Here is a 12,112-nt window from a genome sequence, read left to right on the forward strand (position 1 = left end):
TACTAGATACAATTTTGCTAGTTATTTGTGTATTTTTTGAAAGAAGTTTTTATTCTTAGGGTTGGCTCGTTTACACCAGCTGTTTTTTTTTTTAAATAACTGGTTTAAACTAAAAAAATTAAAAGAACAAAAATGCGAATCGTGTGAACTTCATAGTGACGTTTCACATGTCAAACCATCTGTATTAGTCTTATTTCCTTTTCACCTTTTAACCAAGGTGTCCCATGTTCAATTGTCGGTCGAACCACAACCCTTCTTTCATGTGTAAACCAAGTACTCTTTCGGATGTCACTTTAAGCGAAAGTCTTCTCCTTGATAACCTCGGTATTACGTAAGGATGTTAAACCTAAACATACAAAACGAAACCAAATTATATATTTCTGCATGCCTGTTGTTTTATAAAGAAGCGAAGGTTGCTTAAATATATTGATTAAAATTGGTAAAATTTATCGATTGCCTACTTAGCTTCCAACATTAGCTTGGATTGGACTTTCAATGATACCTACATACTAAATTTGTAATTTAATACCTCAGTTTTAGAAAAATAAACACACTGCTGAACAAGACTGCACTTATTTAATATAAAAACACATTTACACGTGACGTTTCGATCTTCTATCCAAGATCCTCATCAGACGTGAGTGTACGACGTCACGTGTAAATGTGTTTTTATATTAAATAAGTGCAGTCTTGTTCAGCAGTGTGTTTATTTTTCTGATTTTATTCGCAAGACGTTGACTATGATTGTGTGTCACTCAGTTTTAGCGTACTGATTATAATACGTTGACCTTTAAATTTTACATGCAAATTAAATTTTACAGGATTTTCCCGTTATTGTTTTACATTTAAAAGAATGACGGGATTTTCCCGATGGCTAGGGCGGGAGTTTCTCAATTTAAGAAATTTACTGACCGGACTTCTTTAAGCTTATGGGACCTCTTCCAGCATAACCCCGTTGTTGAATAATAACACCAAGGCGAAACAAACTTATTTCTGTGAATATGTAATACAAATACATAAAGCAAAATATCTAAATCAAAAAACCTGGTTTAAACCCCAAAAAAGCCTGGTTTAAACTGCCCCCCCAAAACGGGTTTTTGGCATTTTCAGAAACAACGATGGTTCTTGCCAACTCTGCTTACTTTTGTATATAGGAGGTTAAAATGTGTTTATTATATACATTGGTTAATCCTTCGGAATTCATAATGTAAAAATGTTGAAGTAAAATTGTTTAAAGTATCTTTTCGAAATTCATGGTTTACTTTCGAGGTTTTATATTCTTATCGGCATCAACCACTAATTAAATGACTTTCTGTGTTATAGAGAAGCGAAACAAAGTCTGCTTTATCGATTTAAAGCAGAATTTTGAAAAAAGCCCAAAATTTCCCAAGCAAAAAAGCAAAGCAGAAAAAACCGAGTTTTTTTCCAAAAAAGCCGGTTTTTTTCCGAGCCCTTGCATCTCTACAATTTATTAATTTGTAGGGACTGTTTAGCATCTACATAAACAGACTTAATCATTTTGTTCAGGTTACTTGTATTAATATTTAAATCTAAGGAAAACATATCGATTGTAGTTGCGAAATATCTGAAAAACTAAAACAAAAGATAATACTAAGGAAGAGCTAAACATGTCTTTATTTCATCAGTTTAAAATAAATTACAAAGTTTTTCAGAAAGCATAGTACTTCCACAAACATAGAAAAAACTTAAAACGAACGTGAAAGTTTCTTCACTAATCTGCTAGATTTTGTATATCTCTTATCAGGTCTATTGCACTGTTCATAGATAGAATCGCATACAAGACCTTTTATCATTTTAACGAAGAAATCAAACTTAGTCTCCTTCATAGATACTCAGGCTATAAGTTAGAATAATTTCATTTACACTATCATCGTCTGGAATAATCTCATTTACCTGTCACCTTCTGGAATAACTTCATTGACACCATCATCGTCATCAATCAAAGGAAAAAGCTCGATAGCTTTAAATTTGAATACTGTGAAGATACATTTGAAGTGTATTAATTTGTAGTGTAGATAATGAATATCTTGTAGTTAATTCTCATTCATCCTGTATTCATTAAACCTTTTTTTTTCTGTCTTGGCAATGCTGATAATATAATCAGCAAAAATTTAATGTTTTTTTTTTTAATAAATCTCTAACACGATACAAAACAGCAAGCTGAGTGAGACCTTTAAAGTTTACATATTGACAATAATAATAATAATAATAAACCAGAGGAAGGAGTCTCCTCTAGTTTTCGCATTTATTCGTAGTAACATCGTTCCAATAAGTATGACTGAAGGAGACGAACGAGATTCATTGAATATATTCATCTGATTCAATTCTTGTAGTAAAGAAGTAATTTTTCAAAGTGTTCTTTTCGCGCCAGATCATTAAATGTCTTTCTGATATTCTCACAAAAATAATGATTTGTTTTTCTATAATAACAATAATAATAAATATATATTGAAGAGAAGAGAAATTGCAGTTAGGCGGGTCTTGGAGGAGTTGATTCTTCATAGGAAGTCGGGAGTCCCTTTGTTATACTTGTTCTCACATATCAGTCAAAAGACTAAATTTTCAAGATAACGTATTTAATTCAAGTAGCTGACACTGTGTGCCTCAGTTGCTAGCAATCTTTTGTATGAATCGCGGTTATTTACTATTGGAACCGTCAAATTGTGTTCTCGTGTTTTGCTTAATACATTTGCTGTTAAATAATGAAGGAGAGTTTTCCATCGGATATATTAATTTTGTAAGTACCTATTTTCTTCTGAATTCGCCATAAATAATAAAACATAGAAGACTCTGGTTGATGGAATTCAACATGATTAGATAATCTATTGTCAGTACGTCAATTTCGAATGGCATTTCTGGGCTTCTTGATATAAGGCCGACTACTTCTTTAGTCACAATCCTTCACACTTGTCCTCGTAATACTGAACGAGTGACCAATTATTTTGGAGCCATCGTCGTTTAAGAGTTCTCTCATGGTTAGTACATACCTCTGTGCCATGAGAATTCCGTGTTTGACTCTCGGTGAGAGTTCGTGTGATGCGGATCCCTCGTTAAGAGGTAAGTTCATGTCTATGTACCCCTCGGTGATAAAAAGAAACGTTGAACTCTCAATCATCCATCTCTACCTGGAATAAACTAGGGCAGGGTGCGAATTACCGGGGGGGATGAGGGGGATTTTCCCCCTCAATCACATTTTGTTCCCCCCCAAAGAAGTCAACTGAAGTATCCTCACCGGGGATGCTCGCTTTCCCCCTCAAACTATGCTTAGTGTAACTCCAAATTTCACTGATTTTTGTTATTTCTTGTAAATTTAATCTTCTAGCTGTATTTCGAAATGATCGATATAAACTGTTCAGTTTTGGTCATTTCTACTTACCACCTAATTACCCACTATTTTCAACGTTGTTTAGTAGAATTATATTATTATGACTACGGTTGTTACTTGCAACTGTACCTTCGTACCCTTCAGTTCGTCATCGTTTGTGAATTTGAATGTACTAATTGCGTATAACAAAGCCACATATAGATTTATAAATGTTCTTAGCGGTTGGCCAAAAAGAGGTAAACAAATAGCATCTTCTACCATACTTGGCGAAGTTCGGATATGTCTTATTCATCCTCTATATTTGTATCGATTATCATCTTATTTTAATTTTTGTTATAACATGTTATTTCATTTTCCAGTGTACTCTTTGTTAGCACATTGTCTTCATTCCCTAGTAGGTTGTGTGTATGCAACTCAAAAGTTGCATTTAATTTGTGATAATTAGCATAGTAATCACTGCTTTTACAGTTTACGGAAATGAAATTTTGAAACTGTACTCAAAATCTGAGATATAGGTATTCTCTCGTAAGTATATGTTAACGTACACGCTGGGGGATACGCTCCTAGTGAGCAGACATGTTAATGAAGGTGATTGTTAGGTGAATAAGCGAATAATTCAAGATTTGTTTCAGCATTTGTTAATACGACTGGTTCTCCGTGTCATTGTCCGTGTCCGTATAAGCATTTCAACTGGAGCGGTTTTTTTTTAAAGTTAACCCTTCATTTTTCCATCTTTTCGCTGTACAGTTTGCTGTCCACGCAATTAACGTTGTCTGAAAAACTTCAGTGTAATGTTTTACTTTATTTAAATAACGTAGCCCATAGTGAATCAACTCATCTTCAACCTAACAGTAAAGTAATTTTTAAGTGTTGACTTTCCGTGCCCATCACGGAATCGATATTTGGAGAAAAAAAGTCGTGATGAGCATAGCTTTAGCGGGAAGTAGAAGCACAAGCTCGAAATTTGAATTGAGAGATTTTAAATATTTGGCCTTCGATTTGACCTTGATGTGAGAAATCGGGACTAGCAACAATCCATTTCTTATTTGATAGGCTAATATCTAGATTTTCTTTAAAAAAAAAAAAAATGTCCGGTTTAACTGATAATTTTAGTGGTTTTCACAAGACTGAAGTAGGTTTCTTTTCGCAACCTGTATGTATTAATGCAAAGTGGAAGCTTTCAATATGAGTGGAAAAATTAACATATGCTTGTGATCATGGCTATCGCTCGAGCCAAATTATTAACTAAATAAACCTTAGAGAGCTACGGGGACAAGAGTGAGTACAACATTAAAACACGTTCAGAAAGGTTTAGTGGGGTGTGTGTATGTCAGACAATATATACGTGCATAGTTATTGTCGGTAGATTTATTAAATTAATAAATCTCTCATTTATTACAGGTCACACACACACACACACACACATATATATATATATATATATATATATGGGGGGTAAGGCATTTATCGTCTCATTTTGAAATTTGAACCTTCAGACTATGTCCTTTGGCCTAATTTTATCCCCCCCAATATAGATTATCTAATTCGCACACTGAACTAGGGTATAGACGTGAGCGTACTAGGTCCTGTGGGTATACTGTATTTGTGTAATCCCAGTCCCCGCCTAGTGAACTTTGTGGTGGACAAACACCGTGTGCGTAGGTTTCCTCGGGGTTCTCCCGTTTCCTCTCACTGTCTTCATTACACCATTTCGTTCATTACTCATCATCACCGTCTCCTTTAGCCTAACCGGCATAACCGTGGGACGTAAAACTCAAAGATTTCATCCATTTTTATATTTGTGTAATAGTAGATAATGTAAATTGTAAAGAATTTACATCGATTGAGCCACTGAAAGGATCTGGTTTAATAGGTTCCTGAAGCACACAAAGATATTAATGTATTAATTATTTAATTTCAGCTGGCTTTCCCACCTTCTGATGACGTAGAAAATGATTCACTTGAATCGATAGATAGTGAAGATAAGATGATAGCTGTGTTGGCGGAGATAACGACTATGAAGCCCGAGTGGGCCAAAAAGTAAGCATACAGTCTTCTTTGTTAGTTGTTATTAGTACCAAAAATGTTGTATAGTTCCCGAAAATAGTTTATCTTTGTTCTGTATAAATAACTGAATATTCATACTGTACAAAGTCTTCATAGTAATATACTGTCTCAAAGAAAGAATGTAAAGGTTTCTCCGCGAGAGCAAAAATTAGCAACATTTCAATCTTAGTAATTTCACAGTGTGTATTTGCCAGATAAAATTATAACTCTTTTCTAGCTGTAGAATTTCGTTTTTAAACTCGTTTTATTTATGTACACTCATGTCCAAAATTATTGTCGCATGTCTATAAATATGTTGTTGTAGGGATATAATTTGATAACGAATTCATCCGGTATTTCTTATAATGTTAGTATGTATATAATCGGCAAAGACATATATATGGAGAAATTTCATGTCAAAAGACCTGTAAATAAGAACAATAAAACGAAAATAAAACTTTCTCAGCAAAATTCTGTTTTACTCATTCTAATTTTCGTATTTACAATTCTTTTCCCATGAAATTTACCACAAATATACATTTCTCGATTATACACATAGTATCAGTATTAAAAGTAAACTGTAAAATCATTACCACATTATATTTTTACAAGAAGGCAGTTATAGATATGCGACAATCATTTTAGACATGAGTGTACGTATTCAGACAATAAGTTGGACTCCTTCAGATAACAATATAATGTGCAATTAGCCCTCATTTTAATAAGTACGAACGGTAATCTGTTCCAGCATTGGACTTTTGGGAAATAGTAGCTTCCGTAACTCAGTATGGGTATCCATCACCCTAAGGCATTCTCCACATGTTCGGTCGGATTTAGGTGTAGAAACCTATGTGGCTAAATAGTTCGCGTACGCGCTTTGGGTGCGGGAGATGTGTGTTCGATTTCCAGTGGTAGCTCATGTGATTCGGATTTCACGTTAAACTGTAGATCCACACCAAACTGTCTCATATAGCCGTGGTGCTGAAAGGGACACCAAACACCAAATGAATTACCCAGTCAACTATCATGTTCGTCGACGAAACAACTCCGGGAAAACACCCCTGAAATTGCAGCACAGAATCTTATCCTTCTATCTTCAAGCGGTTAGAGAACTAGCCTCAGTAATGTGAAGAGCGATGCACCACACCATGGTGCTGCTCGACACCAGAACCAGTAATATGAACCTTGATTCGTCTCTTCAGTTGAACATGTGACCATTAAATCAGTGGCCAATAACGACATTGACAACATCACTTCAATCGTGGAGACGAAGATTGATGTGACGAACGGCGGCAAGACTGTAGGTGTATTTGTAAAGAGATAAAGAGAGGTTAGGGTGGCACCTGGCAATTACAGTTAAAACAGCGATCGTCTTGTTGATTTGTATCCCTTGTAAGACCTTGTCCAGGTTTGGTTTGCAACATATCCTGTCCATTGCTTGGGATTGTTTTGAGTATTGGCTTTGAATACTTCTTTCTGCCTGTGTTTGGCCTGCTTCCATTCTACCGATGGCTCTCTACTCTGAATGTTCTCCTTGAGATACAACGACGTCAAAGAAACACATGCGTCTCAAAAACACCTTTCCACGTAAACTAGTGAGTTGCTTGCCAAGCACAAAGAGATTCACTATTCCCACATTGCGCATTCATTGTAATTTAATTCACTTTGCATTGATGTTCGTATGCATATCGTTTATCCTGTATGCAAGAAAAAATTGCAATTCTGACAGGTAAACTGGTGACTTATGATGAATAGACACCCGTTACTTAATAATTGTAAACAGGAGAATGATCCGAGCTTTACTAAACTGTTCTTTAACTTTTGTTATAGAAGGCGTTCTGGTTAAGGTGAGTGTAAAGGCTCGCCTGCTGTTTTTAGACGGCAACGCGCTTCCTTTTTCTTTCCAATGTATTATGAAGAAAAGGATGATATTTAAAATAATTCAAGCAAATTCAGAAATTGAATATCCAGACTTTAGGCAAAAATAAGTTGAATAAGTAACCAGATGATACCGTTATCTAATTATTTTGTTTTATTCATCGTTGAGAGTTCTCTTCAGAAATATGCTTCCAATAATGAAACTCTTTCACAATGAAAGAAAAATATATCCAAACACTGTTCGGATCATTTTCTAATTATTGATTCAGTTTGTCTTCGCACAAAATTTGAATATTCATCTCTTGAATTAGATTGAATTGTTACAAATACTTTTGCTCCCTGCAAAACACATTAGGAAGATATACGGAATGTTCATGTCTACTGGTAATTTGCTCTCCAAGGATGAACTCAACAAAGGCTTACATCTTAAAATCTCTTTTACTAATGCACTATTAGCGATAAAATAATCGTAAATTAGTTTAGAAGCTGTTTTTTTTTAAAAGGAAAATACAAACCACAGATTATACATACTGGCACAAGAACTAATTGCCATAGATCGGTTAAATATCACTATCCAGAATACGTCAGTACCCTTTTGTTACACCAATATTTGGAACCACTTCGTATGTTCGAATATTTTTGTACCAAATAAGAGGCTGAGTAATATACTTTTTGTGTCGTCTTTAGAAAAAATATACGTCTTAGTCATATGCGTTGCATTGTTTGAATTAACTTATCATGAAAGAGCTTGTAGTACTACTACATAGATTTTTTCTAGCGAAGTAGTTATTGGTAATAGCGTAGATTACTAGTATACTATTAGGATAGATAATCTAATATTTATTATTATTTCTAATTCTAGATGTTTGATAGAAACAAACTGGGATCTGAAAGAAGCCCTAGTTACATTTAGAGATCTCTACCAGCAAAGCTGTATTCCTGTTGAAGCATTTAAGTAATATGAAGACTCGGATTACTATAATGTGTGGTTAAAAACTTAGAAACATATTTTAGTCGGACACAAAAATTAAGTATCTCGTAAAAACAAACTTGTGTGATTGAATGATAGTGCATACAGTTATTAACAATAAAAAATACAGTATTTTTGAAAGTTAAAACTTCAGTGCCTAGCGTATTTTCCATTGTCTGTAACCGTATATGTGAAAGACAGATACACGTGTGACGTTATGTGGAAGCTGTAAAATTAAGTACTTCACCGTTAGTGTGCACTACTATTATATTGACATGTTTTATTTAGCAGTTAATATTACCTAATCTCAAAATGTAGAATTGCTTCAATAGAAGAAACTTTTCGTTCTTGTTTATACCTGGTATTAAGATAGTGAAGTATCTTACAGATGATTATTTGTAAATAAACAATGTGCGAGATTTGTTAGTTTTGTAGATCCTTGTTTCACTTTTAGATATTAATTTGAAAGACATAATGTATATTTAGTGATGAAGAACCACTAGCGGTTAAAATATGAGTATGGAGAAACATGGAAAAATCTTATATATTTGTGTGTATTTGTGTGTGCGTGTGTGTTCGGTATACAGATTTACATCGTTGGTTAGGCATACTTCAAAATGATTTTATTAAACAGGCCGTAGGCTATATTGAACTTCTTGGTTCGTTTCCTTAAAAAGGAGAAAAGATGGTTTAAAATTTATGTAAAAGAATAGAATATCTCACGAATTTTTCATGTTAGGAGGATGAAACTTGACACGTAACCTCACTTTTAAAACCAAAATGACATACACATATGACTTACGAAGAAAAATACTGGGGGTTGGGGTAAGACACCCCTTTAGAAGTGTTAGTAACATGTAGAAATAATCGAAAATTACTGATATTAGTGTCGAATCCATAGTTTTCGGTGTCGCTAAAATGAATAGTAACAAGTTCAAGCCCAACTATAAGCTATTCCACGCAACCTGATAGGAAAAAGAAGAAGTTTTTTCCCCCACCACGCTCAAGTACAGGTGAATATTGCTGTTCCATCTTCCATCAGCCCCCGGACACGGAAGTATAGAGTGTACCTAAATATGTCTAAATATAAATTACAACTTTCATAATAACACTAGTATTTTAAAACAATTACATTTGCCTGTATTATAATGAGATAAGTAATACGTGTTATTATAATGGAAATTTTATTGAACAGTTGTATTGTTTATTTTCCTTCTTTTTCGCAGTCGGGCTTGTGGCATAATGTTGGAATGGCAAGGGATGGCAGGGTTGGTAATTCAATGGGTATTTATTTATTGATACAATAATTTCATAATAATATAAAATTAAAAACCAAGTACAATATATATGGGTAAATTATCAGAGCGTGAAGATGATAACAATAGAACCTGAAATGCTTAAAAAAAAAAAAAAAAAAAAAAAAAAAACACTTGTCGTTCCCCCTCTTACTAACAGATGTTCTTACATTAAAAAGAACTATATATATACACACACGGATAATATTGTTCCAATAATAATTTTGTTTGTTGAGGCCCTCTTGCAGAAGACCGGGAAATGACTTTTTATTGTCTTAGAAATATTATCTATCTCCATTAATAGGAATAATCATTTGCAGTGCTTAACTTGCAAGAGAGAGACGTTTATAGCGTGCAGAATATAAAATGAGTTCTACGTCCCACGGTTATTGGGATTTAGATTTCTGGGCTTTCTGCATCTATGGCCATTTAGCCCGTCATATGTGCTCATCGAGCACACTACCCGGAGAAATGGAAGGAAGGAAGCGGCCTGGGACCTATAAGTTAGGTACCACCCCGGCATTTGCCTGGTGTGAATGAGGAAAACCCAGAGTAACCTCATTCAGGGTGGCTGGCCTGTAAAAGCGTTATACACTTTTTCGACCGATTGGCCCTTCCGGGAATCGAACCCGGGACCGCTCGCACCGAAGGCGAAAGTGTTAGCGACTACGCTATTCCACGGTTAGGCCGGCTAGGCTAAAGGAGACGATGATGATGAGAAATGAATGAAATGGTCGAATGAAGAAAGTGAAAGGAAACGGGAGAACCCGAAGAAAACCCACATACAAGGTATAAAATCGAAAACCAAGTACAATATGTATGGGTAGATAAGATGATAACAATAGAACCTGAAATGCTAAAAAAATACAAAAAAAAAAACTCGTTTTCTCTCTTATTAGCCGATGTTCTTACATTAAAAAGAATAATAAGAAAAAGAATTATATATATATATATATATATATATATATATATATATATATATATATATATACTGATAATAATGTTCTAATAATAATTGTGTGTGCTGAGCCTCTATTAGAGAAGACGGGGAAATGATTTTTTATTGTCTTAGAAATATTATCGGTCTCCATTAATAGGAATAATCATTTGCAGTAATTAATTTGCAAGAGAGAGACACTTATCGCGTGCAAAATATAAAATGAAATCTTTGAGTTTTCGTCCCACAGTTATGCCGGCTAGGTTAAAGGAGATAGTGATTATGAGAATGAATGAAATGGTGGAATGAAGAAAGTGGGCGGGAACGGGGCATCCCCGAGAAAACCCACGCACACGGTTTTGTCAACCACAAAGTTTACTTGGCGCGAGCTGGGATCGAACCAGGGACGCCATGTACCATAGGTGAAAGCTCTACCACTGAGTCACCGCGGCCCCGGGTGTGCAGGATAGTGTAATGTTGTGACAAGGGTTGATTATTGTGTAAGATAGAAATAGTAATGATAAATACTGGTTCGTTCAATCATACAAAAATATCGAACGCTTTGGCTTAAAGATCTCAAAGGCTCATCGTAGCAGAAACAAACTTTTCCATTAGATTTTAATTTGTAAAATGTCAATCTTTGTTATCAACCATCCTTTAAAGATCCTACTTTACATTGTCCGGAAGCCTTCTCTTTCTCCCAGCTAATAGTTTCCTTCGCCTCGGCTTTTTGAATAGGACTTCGTGACTTGGTGCGCATTTCCCATACAAGCAACGTGTCATGTCGATCTTATACGTATTAATTTTGCTATCTCTTTAATACACGGTGACCTGTAGTTGCTGTGAAATAAAAGCTTGTATAGCGTTTTAATTTACCTGAATGTATACCTCTTTTGCTCCAAATATTTTTACCAACATTTTATTTTCGAAACCCGGCAGTTCGAGTTCTTGTATTCGTGTTAGGGATTAGCTTCCACATTCATACAAAATTGGACAGATTGACAAGGTGACCAGAACTTTTACTTTAAAAAACGGGACACATACGAATCGGCGACGGGGGATGGGGGAGGTGTGACTTCCACATTGCATTTTGGGACCCTTCAGTGTTTTCAATTTACAAAATACACAAGTAAGAATAATAACACAGCGTTTCTAACTTAAGTACTACCCAACAATACTTTTAACTACTTCAACACTCAGAATTCCCACTCAATTCCCACTTGAACCACAGAATACTCAATTCACATTTGAATATTCAGAAGTTCTAGGCACGGCTAAACTATCCCGAAGCAGGGGCGGATCCAGGACCGACTTCTGGGGAGGCGGTGGGTTGTTATACTACTACTTTTAAGGGCTCCAAACTTTGGGATGGGTTTTATTTATATATATAAAATAAAAAAGTTTCCTCTTCTGGGGGGGACCATCGCCCCCCTTCTTGATCCGCCCCTCTCCCAATGAGTGTGGGTACGGAAGAGTGTAGAATTAGCAATAATAAAGAGTAAATATATTTTCCACTTTTTATATTAATGGTAAATAATTACAGTATTTTGAATAATAATTACAGGACACCTGGGTCATGTTTGCTTGAAAACGGGACATTTAGGCGTCCCGTTTGTGAATCAGAATAAAACGGGACAGCG

At 35.1% G+C, this 12,112-nt stretch overlaps 1 protein-coding gene across 4 annotated transcripts in view; it reads left to right on the forward strand.

The window, feature by feature from the left end:
- Positions 1-8,674, forward strand: part of LOC145694956 (nuclear RNA export factor 1-like) — a 127,122-nt gene extending 118,448 nt beyond the window's left edge. For all 4 annotated transcript variants that reach the window (XM_081771766.1, XM_081771765.1, XM_081771762.1 and 1 more), the window contains 2 exons: positions 5,268-5,386; positions 8,133-8,674. In XM_081771766.1, the coding sequence (XP_081627892.1) occupies positions 5,268-5,386; positions 8,133-8,229 (216 nt within the window). In that variant the 3' untranslated portion in view covers positions 8,230-8,674. The remainder of the gene's footprint in view (positions 1-5,267; positions 5,387-8,132) is intronic.
- Positions 8,675-12,112: the final 3,438 nt, after the last annotated feature.

Source organism: Thermobia domestica, chromosome 9 (genome assembly GCF_964235325.1).
Source record: "Thermobia domestica chromosome 9, izTheDome1.hap1.1, whole genome shotgun sequence".
NCBI classification, from domain to species: domain Eukaryota; kingdom Metazoa; phylum Arthropoda; class Insecta; order Zygentoma; family Lepismatidae; genus Thermobia; species Thermobia domestica.